Source organism: Aulostomus chinensis, chromosome 16 (assembly GCF_037954235.1).
Source record: "Aulostomus chinensis isolate RoL2024-O1b breed Wild chromosome 16, RoL_Achi_v1.0, whole genome shotgun sequence".
Lineage (NCBI taxonomy): Eukaryota > Metazoa > Chordata > Actinopteri > Syngnathiformes > Aulostomidae > Aulostomus > Aulostomus chinensis.
Window position 1 is genome coordinate 10,284,383 of NC_141335.1, and position 16,710 is coordinate 10,301,092.

General features: G+C 40.2%; 1 protein-coding gene and 1 long non-coding RNA gene across 3 annotated transcripts; both read right to left on the reverse strand.

Annotated features, from left to right (window-relative positions):
- Nucleotides 1-7,233: 7,233 nt before the first annotated feature.
- On the reverse strand, nucleotides 7,234-8,434 carry LOC147247433 (uncharacterized). Its single transcript, XR_015109320.1, has 3 exons — nucleotides 8,163-8,434; nucleotides 7,911-8,063; nucleotides 7,234-7,382 (listed from the first exon to the last, which is right to left on the reverse strand). It is a non-coding gene; the product is annotated as an uncharacterized LOC147247433 (long non-coding RNA).
- A 220-nt stretch (nucleotides 8,435-8,654) lies between these two features.
- Nucleotides 8,655-16,422, reverse strand: prokr1b (prokineticin receptor 1b). 2 transcript variants are annotated; one of them, XM_086180392.1, is made up of 3 exons: nucleotides 16,193-16,422; nucleotides 14,327-14,896; nucleotides 8,655-9,837 (listed from the first exon to the last, which is right to left on the reverse strand). In XM_086180392.1, exons 2-3 carry the CDS (start codon nucleotides 14,764-14,766, stop codon nucleotides 9,135-9,137), a joined length of 1,143 nt encoding a protein of 380 aa, XP_086036518.1. In that variant the 5' UTR covers nucleotides 14,767-14,896; nucleotides 16,193-16,422; the 3' UTR covers nucleotides 8,655-9,134. The 2 variants fall into 2 exon arrangements, with proteins under 2 accessions (XP_086036518.1, XP_086036519.1); XM_086180393.1 differs by lacking the exon at nucleotides 16,193-16,422 and adding an exon at nucleotides 14,984-15,047.
- Nucleotides 16,423-16,710: the final 288 nt, after the last annotated feature.

Below are 16,710 nucleotides of genomic sequence, written 5' to 3' on the forward strand. Positions count from 1 at the left end.
TATTCACGACCAACCAACGATTTAGTGTCACTGAATGTCTCTCGCCTACAAAGCTCTGGGCCATCCGAGTGTGTGGAAACAAACATTAAAAGTATTATCTAAAAGAAGTGGTTTAATGGGATTGGTTTGTGTCCATGTTTTAGCTGAGCTGCTGGCAATACCGTACCTGATGATTTGAAATGAAGAGTGCTGTAGGTGTTCAAGAAATAGATTGAAGACAATTTGATAATTTCATTCCCATTTAAGGAATATAGGGATCCGCGTTTTGGGAATGGACCAACAGTCAAACATCAAGCAGAAGAAGCCAGAGACGAGGAGAGGAGAAAGACGGGATTTCTTGTTTATGTCAGATGGGGCTTCCTGGATAGAGTCATCCTGCTGGATCCACCTCTGACAACAGTTGAGCTACTAAAGCAAAGGCCTCTATGTTGGGAATGAGTAAACATAGTCTCGTTCAAGTTCAAGAACATTCGCAAAGCGAAGGGGAGAAGAAGAATTCTTATTATTGTCGGCTTTAAATTATTCGACTGCTGGTGGTGATTCCCATGGCTTTACGTTAATTGGAAACTTGATGGAATAAATTCCAAAGTGGCAAATCTTTATCTTGCGTGACTGATAAGCTGTTTCTGCTGCCTTCATGTTTGCTTCATCCCCTGGGAAGAAAACAACATGTCCCACACTGGCAGGCACCAAAGAACAATTGCAACTTGTCAAAGTGAAAGTAATTCACAACCAATGTTGCCTACACTGCCATCTTCGGGAATGAAACTTTACCTTACACCACGTAGTCACTCTAAAATCAAATTATTTACATTTATAGAGACTAATTTTTATAAGGTGAGTTCCCACAGTGTACCTTTGTAGACAGGGAGACACACACACGCGCGCGCGCTCACAAACACACACACACACACACACACACACACACACACACACACAGCCAGTTGAACGGAAGGTGTCTTGACAGGGTATTTGGATTCCTGACAGTCGCTGACAGGGAGTGAATAATGTGCACCGGTAGCCAGCTGTTGATGTCTGACACCACTGGAGTGAGTTCACTTCCCATTTTGGTAAAAAGAGTCATCATTTCAACCTGAACCGTGATCTTTTCCTCAACCTGAAATAAATGCTTTTGTGCCTAAATGTAAGCAAACTGTGCAAACGACAGTTGTATGGGCTGGAGGACTCGTGATGCTGTACTCAGACAGTTATGTAAGGGAATATGAACCCATTGTGTTACATTGCCCTGAAATGTTAAAGACATTATCATAGAATATCAAAACATAATCTATTTATATTACAGTGCAGAAGGACTGAGTCGTGATGGAATGGTCTTGTCTATCAAGATATGGTTCCCCTCTGAAGTCTTAAATAATGATTATATTAGAGGAGATGGCCACCTTGTGGTCCTAAGCACAGGCGATGAAACCCATACTCTTGTATAAGTCACAGTTGACATCTAGTGGCAGTAATTATGACCACACAAGCTCTAAAAAGCCAGGAAATCCTTATAAGGAGATGGAGGAAGCTGTGGATGGATGGGCAGAAGTTAGAAGGCTGCTGAGTGGAGAAAGCAGCTTTGTTTGGTGCCATTTCATGGATTCTTTTCGTTAAAACAGAGCTCATCTGAACCCAATCCATTGTCGTTTCCAAACTAACCAACTGTTTTTGTGCCTTAACCTCACCACACGGTCCTAAAAAAAATTAAAAATATATATATAAAAAATATATATATATATCTGTATGGGTTGGAGGACTTGTTGAGGTACAAGCACATAACATAAAAACAGCATCAATAAACAAGAAAAAGCCTGCACACACACTCTAAGCCACAGAAGTTTATTGGAGAAGATTTCAATCCCAGGGTTGAAATGTCGTCAAGTAAACAAGTAGAGTAACAGATTTTACATTATTTATCTAAAAACAAGAGACACAGTTGTTTTGGCCTGATGAATCTCCAGATCCGTGCAGACAAGAAAATATCTTGCTGCAGATGAAAGAAATAAAGAAGAGAGAAAACCTGCGAGTCCATGAATACACCATGAGGTGGATCAAAAGTCTTCTAGTGTCTGCAGTGGTGTATTTGGTCAGCAATACCTGCAAACCAAAGGATACCTTTTATATAGTTTCCAGTCAGGTGTGTTCTTTCACAGCAGGAGTGCATGAGGGATTTTGATTTTATTCTTTCTGGTGCACAACAATGCTCAATGTCAAGGGTTTATTCCTGAATATTTACAGATTACATGACGAGGTGCTCCACCATCAACAATATGCATGGAAGCAAGAGAGCATCTCATTGCCGCCGTACTCCGACTTTTTGTTATCCCAGCCACAAATTCTTGTCGTCTGCGTTCAAGCGTTGGCGCTCTAATATTGTTTGGCTGACAAAAAAATCGACCCCCCCCCCCCAAAAGGTAACTCAAAGGAGACATATGAAATTATGTCTGGGTGCAGTAAAATGAAATCAGTGCTTTTATTAAAAATCTTTTCTGATGTATGGAGGCTTTTGCTATGCCATACTTTTTATATTACTTAATATACTGGAAGTCATTTTCCCTTTCAGGTAAAAGAACTGGAAAAAAGAACGAGATCATACCATGTGATGAACCCATTTTATGGATATTTATGAGGTATAGGATCATGTTTGGCCTCTGAATAAGTACTTTGAGGACAATATGAGGAGAAATGTTGATGTGTGAACACAAATGGAGCCAAACGATCAAAGGCTGAGCTCCCTTTTGACAGCAAAATTTACGTTTGAAAATGTTCTTCATTTGTACAGCCTAACAGTAGGTTCTCCAGCAAAAGGGAGATACAGGGACTGACATTTCACCCACAGGGACCAGAACAGTGAGATTAATGGACACAATAAGGTTGGACCCTGATAACGGCCAAATCAACATTTCCCAGCATCAAACAGCAGCATGTAGGGTAAATTAGCATAAGAAGGCAACAACCTCAAACCTGCTGTCATACTAAACATGAACCTAATGACTTGACTTAGATAACTGCAAATCAATGAGCACTACACACAATGAGGAATGAGGTGGATAACCAGAGAGGCTAGTGTACGCAATTTCAAATAAATGTGTTCCAGGGATAAGCTTTAATTTGTATGTTTCTCATACAGATTAATGGTTTCAGAGCATGATAATGAGAATTTGAACACATAACCAGTGTTTCAACCCTCTACTGGGGGTTGATGTGCAGGTAGCAGCTAGTCAGGAGGTGTTCCATCCTGGCTGTCAAAACTGCACCACCAGCTAAAGGTGGGTGACTGTACAAGCCTCGTTCCTGTGACTGCTAGCAAAAACAAGCTAACAGGCTACGGGTGAGCTAAATAACAGGCTTTTGTTACTTCTGCAGCTTTCCGAAGTGTTCCAGGCACATATTGTATACACTTAGAAAAGCAAACCAAATTCGCCTTTCACCCTGTTCACTGGGCATTTGTATTGCCTTGCAGGTGTGTATATTCATTATGGACCGTTAACTACTTGATGTCCTGAACAATTTCACATATACGGTACAAAGCCTTTAGATCGATACAAGCTGCTGTTCAGCAGACCTGTTCCTCGCGCTAAAAGAAAACAACTGCCATACAGCGTCAATAATTGTAGCAAAACTGCAGTTAACAGGTTGTTGTTTTTTTAAACACAATCTACAACACAAAGCAGTACTGCCATACTTGATTTTGTTCTATAAGTCAATTGTACAACATTAATTACACCTTTAGCGATAATGCACTAAATTGACACATTTATGAACACAAGTGGCTCTTACATGGCATTTCACTAACTCTTTAAGAATCACAGAGGTTTACATAGCAAATAGGTGGATTTATGTTGTGCTGCACATTAACTAAGATGGCGGACCCCTTCAGAACTGCATTAAACTGTACATCTATTAAAAACATATCTGACTCCTGTATTTAGTAATGAGGGTTTACCCAGAGGTAAACGGTGCGAATATTTACCTTCTATCAGGGAGATGGTATATAAGGGACAAACTGAAAATATATAACAGGTGTGGTGCAGTGATGCAGTGTATTGAAATGGTTTTTAGACATCAACATGGCACCGAGGGAGAGATTATTCCAGGCTTTTGCAACAAATGGAATACTTGTTATTAGTATTCATAACATAGAGCATCTTGATAAGAACAGAATAAAAGACCACCAGATTTATCCTTTGGATTACCACATAGTATAATTTACCTCCACCTGGAGCATCTTGACAATAATTCAAAGATAATTTGACTTCTGACAGGGATTCTTTTCATTTGTGTCTTAATTGCCATTTGTTTGTTAGTCTTCTGTCAGCAGGATTACACCAAAACTACAAAGCTGATTTCATGGCCCTAAGGGAACCTACCACAGGAGTCCTGCACGGAGATTTTGAAGGCTGTTAGAAAAAAGTATCACTATTCCAGCTTGTTAGTAAATTTAGTATCATTTCATGTTACAATCTGGTCAGTTTTCAAAACTAGATTGTAGCTGCAAGACTTAATTGTCATTTCAGCATGTTTATGTCAAGAACATAAAACAACATGACTCAAGCTTTGGTTCCACAGCTATAAAAATTATATTAATTAATAAAAGAAACACTGCAAATTTTGTGGAGTGTCTCCTTCCTAGCTTAATGTTTGTTCAAGTGTACATGGTTGATAAATGCTGGAAGGAGTAAACAGTCTTTCTACAGTGTTTTCATAAGAGCACCGGTTGTAAAATTGCCAAGACCACTTAGGCAGCCGGGGCCTCTTGTCTCCAGATTCAATCAGAGGGGTAATTAAAAGGTTATCTGCACAGTAACTTTATTGCAATGTAAATCAAACATAAATTAATGAGAGAACATTTTTCTTTTCAGGGTTGGTTCAAATCTAAGTGAGAACGAGGAAGAACTCAGAGAGCTAATGGGAGGTGAATAGCTGACCAGATTACCATTAAAATAAACATCGAACATTTGCCTGTTACCTTTTGTTAAGCGCATGAGTAAATTGGAAAAATAGCAAGAACGCTCCATAATCATCGCACATTTAAGAGTTGCCCTTATGTTAAAGATGTAAATGTCTACTTTAATAGAGGTGTGTCGCCGGTAATTTTCACCTCTGGTTTCTTTTCAACTTCCATGACAGCTGCTCATGCCACACGACAAAAGTAAATCACACGTTTGCTATGTAAGAAGCATCTGTGTCTCTTAAAATATGTGAACAAATGATGTTAATTGCTGTGAGGAGAATAATAAAAAGACGATATATCAAGTGTTGCCCTCTCCACGTCGAGTGAAGGTGGATGCATCCAAGTGCAGGAAATTCATTCAGAGCCACTTTCATCCAAAAGAAAAACTGAATTGCTGTTGTACTGAGTTTAATTTGGTGGTCTGGGTCTGTTCTGGGAGTGGCGGAAGAAAAGACCCCCACAGGGTAGAGCAAAGAACACGGAACAGAGTCTGGAACAATGACAACAGGAGTGACATTGATTACAGTGATTCATGATGATGTTGTTGAAGCTCTGCTCTGTTGTTTGCTGGTTCTTTAAGGTCACTTTATCTATAAAACAGGATCCTTGGGCCCTGGATGCTAACTAGCGGTAAAATGAAGCAGAAAAAAACCAAAAACCGAACAGACTAACCTGGTGAACAAAACAAGTATCATTAACTTGGACAAAACTGATGATCTAACACGAACAGAGACAAACGATGGGACTAAAACACAACAGAATAATCACTGCTTTAGCACTGAAATCATGAGCTTGTTTATCTCACACGGGAACCCTGAGCTTTCAAGAAGGTTTCAGTTCCAATGACTGAAGAGTTGCAGCGGATCTTGTCTGGGAGTTTTTTCCAGCGATGCAGAGCATATAAAAGCTGCTTGTTTAATTTTGACTCTGAGGACAGTAAGCAGACCTCTGGATGGTTTATAACATAGTAGAAGATCAGAGATGTATTTTGGCTCTCTGTGTTTTATGAAAACTAACATCAGCATTTTAAAATCAATTCTTTGACAGACAGGAATAAGAAGTGATCCAACGTTTTCTTTTTTTGTCGAAGTAAGAACTCCAGCAGCAGAACTAGCTGCACTTTTGATGGATTTACAAGGAGGTAAAACAATCAAAGGGGATTTACTATTAAAGAGGAATAATTACAAAAAAAACAATAAAACATTAAGTCCAGGCAGAATTAGAACTGTAGTGCATCAACTGACATCAGGGAGTCGATGGTTCAGCCCCAGACCCCCCACCCCCACCTTCTGCCTCTTGCTTGCTTCCTCACTTCCCGATAAATATATCATCTGTCCAGCGTGATCTCATGCGTGCTGAGATGAAGTCCAGACACTTTTAAACCACTATTAGTCTCTTTCCTAACTTCGGGTCATCAGGGGACTTAATACCTCCCTGGAGATGTTAGATAGACTCTTTAAAAACAGAGGAAAGTTGAATGCTTCAACTGCCAATTTAAACAAAAACAATCATGTCTTCCAATACACAAGAGAGAAAACCTGAGTCATCCCTTGAATCAATCAGAGATGTAGACATAAAAGACTACTGATCACTTGTCTTCCCCTGAATACCTGGTGATTAATCATCTCTATCTAAATGTTGAACACCAAACAGACCCATTCTCCATACATGTCTAACTGACTTTATTGCAGCTGTGATTTATGTTCTACGCCAGGTTTCATGATTTGAAATTAAACATTGTTCATGCCAGAGCATAATTTATATCTTTAGGCATTTTGAATTATAGAAACATAACAACCGGGGGGATATGCTTTATCTTTTATTCTGTTCTGAATAGCTTCTGTATGCTGGAAATGTCGAATCACACCTGAATCTAACCAGAGGACACAGACATACGTACAGAAACAATGATCTTCAATTGCCTGAGAATCTTTTTCTTTTCTTCTTCTGATCAAAAATCAGAGGTGCAGCATGCATGTTTTTGAGTGTTCCTTGAAACACTTGCGTCCTTCTTTGTCTGCCATCATTTGTCAGACATCTCACCCTCGTCGCGTCTGCTTCAGAACAAATATCCATAACAAGTAGGAGGATTGATTTTATGAATACAAAGTCACTGAAAAGACACCTATGGCTCCTCACCATGCATCTACGTGCTTTTCAGCGCATTATTCTGATTATCATGGTTCTGTGACATATATATCTTTGAAGATTTACATGCATGGCGCTGTTACATCAAAGGAGATCTCAAATATCCATCATTAGAAGATGAGGTTTTACCTGGTTTAATCGTTTCATCATTGCTTATTGCATCACCCGCTTCCCAAGCCAGGATTAGAGGGAGTGACAAGGTCAAGGCAGGTGTGAGACATCTGGTTAAGTCTGCGTTCACGGCTTTCTTCGATAGGTTAAAAGGTCGATCGCTGATTTTCTGGTGGAGAAATAGAGGATGCGTGTGAGCAACATTGTGCCTGGTGATGTAAGAGACGCAAACACTTATGTAGAGAGGCAATACAGCTGCAGGAATTAAGCAGAGAGAGAAAAACCTCATAATAGCGGGACAACTAAATTTGTACATTTCAAGCAATCTCGGAATCCATTCGCTATGTCTGACGATTTAGTCTCTGGGAACAAGGGCCGGTAAAGTCCTGTGAAGCCAGCAGCTGTCCGCACCAAGACTTCCTTATTCCGTCCATTGGTCTTTGTTAACAGTCGGTATAGCAACTTGAGACATTTGAACAGAGTTTAAAGAGGGTGAATATGAGTGAATTGTTTCAAAAGAAATGAGTTTACACTCACTAAACAGTTCAAAATCACCGAATGATTAGACTATGGTCATGACGCAAACTGTTCCCGAGGACGCAACCGAGGTTTCAGTCCGTTTCAGTCACCATCCTATAATAGTTTAAGGATACCAGTGCTCTGTGAAATAGCCTCAGGTCATGGCAGGCTGATTTACCAATTGAGCTTGACACAACTGTTAGTGCCACTGATGCCATTGGGTAGTTGTCTGGAAACACCAGCCCATCTCTGTATCAGTGTTTCTTCATTTAAAGTCCAAAAACTGTCACACCATCAAGAAGGAAGACACTCGAATAGGGTCGCCAAATCCCTGAAATAGAAGTATTGAACGGATGAGGGTGTGAAAGCATACATCTGGATTACTGCATTATTAGTACAAGTACTCGATTGAAATACATTATATACCTACTGGTGAGAAGTCTTAAAGATTAGATCAGGAAATGCAAAGGCCTCAACTCTTGCAACCAATTGGAGGAGCATTCTCTTCTGACCTCACCTGATGTGGACAGTCATTGATTCTCAAAAAAACCTAGTACAAACTGTGTCCCGTATCACTTCAGTGACAGTTTACAAGTATTTGAGGGGACGGTTGGCAACTAAACCTGCTAAAATAGGACAAAATAATGCAATCAGACTGGCAGATGACTGGACCGATAATGCAGCAGGATTAATCAAACCTGGTTGTTTGCCTGGTCTTTAGCAAGCTAGCTTCACAGGATAAATCTCCATGGTAACGTATGTGCCCCAGGCAGAGCCTGCTTTAGTGCAGCTGAATCAAGGCTAAATCCAGCCAGGATAACTGTTAAGTCCCAGCCTTGTCAGCTACCTACGTTTTGTGCAATGGGTCAAAAGTGTTTGTGTTACCATCAGATACATTTATCCCGAAAAGAAATCATGGAAAGACATTGGAATATGTCTTTATTAGTTTAGGAAATCTTTAAAGGAACATCAAACAAACCACAAAACAACAAGATAAAAACAGGACGCAAAAAAAGTTACAGTACAAATTACAATCTCCATTCATTTAATTCTATAAAGAGTAATTGATCTTACTAAAATTTAAACAAAACCGACACAGGTAGTTAACGCCGTGATGCATTATTGGCAGTAGGAGCTGTTTTATATACACAACTCTTCCATTTGCTTACACAAATACTACAGTATTTCATATATCACAATGTATAATCACAATATAAATGGCCCGACTACGACATTCTCATAAATCTATTAAAAGTAGGCTGCTGTTTATACTGCTGATCGACACAGTTCTTCATCGGTGTCCTGTTAGATCTTTCCTTGTGCTTAATGAAACATATCATACATTGAGTACATCACTCCAGTTCCTTAATACTAACAGAACTAATCTCCACAAGTGTTCTCTTCATCTCAAGTGAATGCATTCAATCTCCTCTGTTACAGGAACAGATGAGGTCCTCATATCCATCTCATCCACTGTCCTTGTTGGGGCATACGTGGACCTCCAGCGCAGCAGTACAATTTTCTTAAGATATTTAACGGTGTTGTTCTTGACACTGACAAAGCAGAAGGTGTTGATCATGCTGTTGCTCATGGCAATACATTCAATGATGTAGAAGGCGACCAGTGAATTCTTCTCCCGGGAGATTAGTGTTGGATGAAAGTCTCGAAGGATGGTGAAGCCGTAGTACGGCGCCCAGCAAAGGATGTAAGCCGTCAAAATCCCGATAAGGACAATCACGGTCTTGCGACGACAACGCAGTCTCTTCCTAATTTGCTCCGTCTGGAAACCGGGGACGTTCTTGAACCAGAGGTCGCGTGAAATTTGCGTGTAACACATTGCCATGACGATGACAGGCCCAATAAATTCAACTGCAAAAACAAACATGAAGTAGGAGCGGTAGAAAACCTGCTGGTCCACTGGCCAGATCTGAGCGCAGAAGACTTTGTGAGTCGTCGGGGTGACACCATGAGGGTACTTGGTCTCAGAGGCAAAGTAAGCCGAGGGAATGGAGATGAGAATAGGGACGATCCAGACACCTGTTATCAGGCAGTAGGCAGTTTGATACTTCATCCGAGGCCTGAGAGGATGGACGATGGCCATGTACCTGCAAGAACACACATTTTTATTTAGGAGTAGGTGGAGGCAGAAAAAAAATCCATAATATAGTGCAATAAAGCAGCCTATTTGGCAGTCTGAGTGCTCTGCAAACTCAATGGATTCGGCAAATGGCTCTAAGTCATTCATGTAAGATTCAAGTTCAATACAAAGTGCTCCATTATTCAGTAATCATTCATACTGGCAGAAGGTATTTTCAATGCATCAAAAAAAAAGTATATGGGTAGTGGGGGCACAATATGTGGCAAAACCTACCACTTAAAAACACTGAGTTGTTTGAAAGGAGTGAACCAACATAAAAATCTTGGTTATCAGAGTTCAGCATGTTTGTTTACAATCCTATTTTGTCTTACAAAAAGGAGTTTTTATTAATAGTCGGATGAGAAATCATTCTACATTCTGTCCCCCACTCAAAAGGGGCAACTCTCCTATCATCACCAGTATTGTAATTTCCGCTTCCAGTGTTTGGGAGTGTTCCTGAGGGTCCAATACGGAAATATTTCAGCGCAATTTATTGTGACCGTGCATATTTGTTGGCTTGACAATATACAAGAACAGCAGCTGCACGTTTTAGACGACCGAAATGGACTTCTCTCTCTTCAGTTATGATCTCTTGGCGGCTGCTTGTGCTGCATGATTAGGTTGAAAAGTCATTGGGATTATTGTGTGTTGTTAGATTTTGAGGAAATGCGTGCAATTATGTGTCACACAGACAATTTTAAACAAAAGAACAATGTGATGTGTGTACACGATTCAAGTTCTTTCAATATAGGATATAATTATGTTGTTTTTCACTTTAGTTTCATTTCACGCTTCGCTTTTCTCCTGCATCGTAACCATTACATAACCAGAAGTGGACGTAACGTTCACGCAATATGGAACCTGTGCGTCACATTCAGACACCCACAAGGAACAAAATGATCACCCATTTGGTTGGAAGCAGGCCTGTGGTTTGTCCATCGTAGCTGCAGTGCCTGGGCCATTGGTTGTAGTCAATGTTAAACTCACACAGAAGATTTAATAGTTTGGGACTCGAAAAACTCATTTCAAATTCCAATAGTACGTTTTGGGGACGCGGCTGCAACAAAGCATCTGCTTCTTTGTTAACCTGTGGGTGTTGCATACATTCATGGACAGAAAAAAGAATAATAATCTAATATTTATATATCCAGGAAATAATGTAGTCATATAAGGGTTTATTCCCAATATGGGATGTATAAACCAGAGGGAACACACCAGCTTTATGGGACATTTGCTTGTTTTCCATTCTCCCCAGAACACCGGGAGAGGATAAATGACTTGACTGTTCTGGCTCAGGCCTCCCATTCACTAGCATTCACTGTGCTAAGCGGTCAGCGGGCTACTGTGGGTCTCAGCTCTGAGGTAGAGATGGGTATTTATCTTCTTGTCTCACTCTGGTGTGTTCCTTCAACAAATACTGTACTGTGAAAATTGATACACATTCTCCACAAGAATGGGAAAGTCAAAATCATAAAGTCTAGGTCCCTAAACATCTGTGAAATGTATAATGCAGAAGAGCCTAAGTGTGTCAACAGAGAGATAGAAGCAATCAGCGTCCCTTGTACTTAGATAGATGCTTACTAAACACTAGGCAGCTCAATTATTTACGAAGAGAAAGTACTGCTGCAGCTATGCGGGTGGCACATGTCCAAGTACTTTAATGATCTGTTGCAAAGCAATGAAACAGTCTTTAACAGGATTTAATCAACTTTGGTAACGGGACCTTTGAATATACGTGTACAAGTACTGTTTTCACCTCAGATATTTTGTATGGTCACAGACATGAAATCATGGCTTTCACGAATAGCACTAATGACCATTTGGTTCTTTTTTGGTTCTTGGTTCTGTCAGTGAGCTCCGAGAGCGATTGAGAAAGCAGGGACAACACCAGAAGGGCCCTTTACAGCTAAATTAAATTTTCGCCTCAGTAACTGTGCAATTGCAACTGGGTCATTAAAATGTTTTCCTATGTGTTTGCGCTGCTGTTTTCTCCTCTTCATAAATGAATTCTTAGTATCTATGATGTGTGTTAAAAGGACCTTGGGACAAACAAACAAACAGGGGAAAGAAAAAATGTTAAGATTTATCCTCAGTGTTTGCATACTGCTGCTCAAAGATACTACTTGCCTGTAGTTCAAACTTGAAGAGCACAGGAAGTGACAGAAACAAAAGGTAGCTCAAGAGGCAAGACTTACACTGGGCTTGTTGCCTTGTAGTGTTCTGAGGCGCTGTTCTCCCTCCTGCTCCACAGGACTATGATGACATTGCACAGGGCCTAAGCATGCTAACATCATTACTGAGCCTGACATTTAGTCAGAAATCCCCTGGACCCCGATATATTTCATCACACACAGTCATTCCTTCATTTTTTAGGATCTTCCGTACGCATCCAACCAATAGGTGACAAGAATGATTCTCTTAAGCTTAGCCATCGATAAGAGCTGGCATAGGCTAAGATTAGTCAGAAACAAATGAGGTCTCTGGTCCTCCATAATTTTGTTAAGTGTTGTACAATGTGTATACACAAGCATGTGCACTAGTAGAGTGCCAAAGTCAACCTCTTCCAAATGTGCCAGGGCCAAGACAGCGTACTGGGCTTGAACCACTTGACTTTGAAGGACTGTGCGTTGGCATGGTACAGCTCACTCAGGGGCAAAAAAAACAGCTAGCCAGCCAATCTGAGCACCAAGATGTCTCGCCTTCAACACCTTCTCGCCAGGTTCGCTTAAAAATAGCAACTCTGTATCTCTTTTTTTAATCTGACAAAGAGCATTGGGTTCAAAACATCGTTCATAGATGCATTGATGAAATGCATGCATACAGTGTGCAGACTTCTATTTTACAGTTGCAGAACACTGAATTGCAGGGCTTTATATAAACCTCCTACACCTGAACTTAATCTCCCAGATCAGACACACCTGCCTCATCAGCCCCGCCCCCCCACAGCAGACAGCAATCTGTCAAAACAAGATACAGCAGTCCATCTTAATAAAGCTTAGCCTACACTGAACATATACTTTAAGCTGACACATCTCTTGACTGATAAGACTTAACAGAGGTTCAGTCCTTCACCTTACTGAAGACTGCAGGTTTCTACATGTTGACTGTATTTGATCAAATTTTTAAACATTTTACAGCCCGAGCAAGAGAGCTCATGACAAAAGAGAGGATGTAATTGGCACAGTGATGCACGAAGACGGAATCATTCAGGGAGGATATCAACCCCTTGCAGAGTAGGAAAAGGAATTCAACCATAAATACACCAAGACAAATTTAAGTCCCCAATTTTCCACTGCAGCGTGGTGTCAGTAAATGAAAAGAAATGCATTGAGTGTAAAAATCCACCACAATGTGAATATATGTATAAAGTGCATCTCATCCCTGACTTAACCACAGAACCTATAGTTCGGTTGCGGAATAGAAATAGTGGCCAACTGTATCGAGAGAATATTGCAGAAAAATCAACATTACGACAAAGTTACATGCGTATAGAGGGATAAAAAAATGCAGTTCTTTAAAAAAAGATGATTGTTCTCTTAAGTGAGTGTAAGGCATCCATGACTACACGAGGCTTTGCTGACACGTGGTGAGAAGTTTTTCAATGGCGGGAGGAATTACAGGTTCTGTCAAGCCAGTAGTGAACTGGCCAGATTATTGTGACCACACACATTTGCACAAATGCTATTAAACCAAAACGTCCCCCAAATCTGAGACCTAAATCTTAATAATTCTATGGTAAAACAAATAAATTAATTAATAAAAAAACAGCTCCTTCAATCGGTAGAACGCAGAGTACGACTTTTTTGTTGACGCCAATTTCTAAAATCTTTGTTGAGTATTTAAATTTGAGACGTTGCATCTGTGTAGCTGTTGTATTCTCACAACTCTTAGAGCAGAACATACATAATTTCAGCTTTGTTGGTCGACGCAGTGTCTAACCTTAACTGATTACCGACTTAAATCCATGTTTTTAAGTGTTGTCTTTTTTTGCCTGAAACACATAAGTAACTGAATAAATTGTTATTTGTTTCATGCAGGGAGGCGGCATATATCCAGAATACTAAAACAGGTCTCACCTCCACTGATGAAGAGTACTATGCTTATTAGTATATGATTAAAACCCATAAAGTTGGTTTAAATTTGTTTTAATCATGAATTCTGTCTAAGGGGTGGAATAATTATTGTTCAAGCTGGTTTTTTTAATTGACCACGACCATGACTCATCTTTAGCATCGCAAAACAATGACTTGCATCACCTTAACTATTGCTCAAACACCTGATGTGAAATCAAAAAGGGATACCAGATACAGAATTAAATTCTGCTGTGATTTCTTTTTTTTAGTTAAAGCCTGACAGCCAACAGCACTTTATGAGTCATATCCTTTGACTTGTTGTTGTTGTTTTTTTGCTACGGGAAGTTGTGTATTCGATTGGTCACACGCAGATATATCACCCACCTGTCAATTGCAATGGCAAGCAAGGCATTTGTGGACACGTAGAGCGACACGGTCCGGAGATAATTAACAGAAGCACACAGCACCAATCCGTGATCCCAGGAAAGTTGTTTGACGACGTAGTAGTCCACCAGGAAAGGGCAACACACCACCGCCACGATAAAGTCTGAGATGGCCAGGTTGGCGATGAGCAGGTTGGTGAGGTTACGGAGCTTTTTGTAACGTGTAAGTGTGGCTATGAAAATGAAGTTCCCTAAACCACACACAAGCATGATGCAGACGAGGACCATGCCGATAACAATGGTGGCCACAAAGAAGGCCTGTCCCTGCGTGGTGTCTGGGATCTCATCAGGCGGGATACCGTAGTCCATATCATAGTTCTCCATGTAATGATCCATCTTCCCTGCAGGCAGAGTCATGTGGCTGACGTTCGAGTCCCCCATCACCTACTTAAGCTTCACTTACAACAAATTAGGCGACGTCTGTGGAAACACCTTTGTTGATAGATCGCTTGTGTGAATGTTTATGGACGAATCATCTTTGGAATCAGAAAATCATCCTCATAGTCATCACCTAAAACAGAAAAGTTGCCATCTCAGCATTACTGGCGTTGGGTCAGGATTCATAGCAACATGATACGATCAAAACGCATTACACGACCTCGGCACCTCGGGCGTTATCGTGTTGACATCTGTGTCATTTCAATGATGTTCTCTAATGAGAGATGCGTGGGGAGTGACGTCATCACCTAAAAGCCTAATGTCATTTATTAGGACTGTGTCACTTCACAGGAAGCCGCTGTCACTGACGAGTCTCAGCTTGATGACAGCGCCTTTGATTTAAATGTTCTTTAATGCATATGTGGTAAGAAGAAAAGCTATGATTACAAAAAAACAAAAAGATAAGAGAGGCATTAAGTCAGATTGTACAAGATTTATATGCTGCATGTACTTCTAAAGTGGGGGCGAGAAGTGATTATGATGTTCCCGAGAGATAACGATGCCCAATCAGGGTTCGTGGGAGCTTCACTAATGTGACTTTGGGTATTTAATTAATACAAGCTATGAGTTTTGATTCAGGAATGAAGATTTTAACTGATACTGATACCGCTTTATCATTTATATTGAGACTGGGGAATTGTGTGTGTGTGTGTGTATGTGTGTGTGTGGGGTGAGTTTTCTGGAAAATCATGTTCATATTTGCAAATGAGGAAGCATTTTTTCCAATTATGCATCCAGGTGGCCTGAAGTTTTGGTGTTGCCAGTTACATCGTTTTATTTTGTTGACATTGGAGTTCATGTATTGCACTTTTTCCTTAAGCACTAGATAATTCATTAAGTAATACACAGAAATACAATTGTACATGGTATATAAATCAGGATATAAGTCAGATATTAAGAAATTGTCAGTTTTAAATATAAAACAAAATGGCACAGATAGGAATTGAGTTCCATAAAGTACATTTTGAGGGCAAAAAATGAGATATCACCATTCCCACCTGATTACTCAGGCTATACTTTAAAATAATTATTTTTAAAATGACAGGATTGCTGAAATTGCATGTTGAAATATGCAAATGATACATTAACTCATAAAATATGCGTGGTTTTGCAGAAATGTAAATGTACACTTTAGATGTTTTGAGGGTTAAACAAATAGGTAAATATCTTTAAATAGACCAGTGCATGAAATAAGTGTGAATTATGAAATCTGAAAATGGAAATAAGGTTCATAACAAGAAAGAAAGAAAGAAAGAAAGAAAGAAAGAAAGAAAGATCCACTAACTGAGACGAGGCATTCTAGCTTTATTGTAAGGAAAAGCATTTCTGATAATCAAGTGAATGAAAGACAAACATTTAAAACACTTACCCGCACACGTTGGAAGAGCTTTGGTGAGTCATGCAGCTAGTTAATGAAACAACTAACCAGTCTTCTCCGTCAGACGGGTCCCCTACCTGTGGATATTTCTCAGACACACGGTCCCCGCCATCGGTATCCCCGCTGCACATGTCCGTCTGCCGCAAGTCCCTGATCCGCAGCTTTTCTTGGACGGCGAAAAAAAAAAAGTTGCGTCTGTTTCTCTTCTGCTTCAAGTAACCCACTCCGATGATGACGTATGAGCGAGGATGGTGCGTGTACGTACGTGCGTGGGAGAGTGGGTGGGTGTTGCTAAGGTGTCACACCAAGGAGCCACAGGATCATTTACATACTTACTTCAACCTTCACCTATCTCGCAGAAAAGGATGGAATTAAATGAGATGAAGAAAAAAAAGTAATAACCGCAGCCACTTCATTGTGAGATTTCAAATGTGTCAATCACAGCAAGACACTGCTTTAATGGAAGATACTATATTCCTGACTGAAGACGGGACTCATGGAGTAGCGAC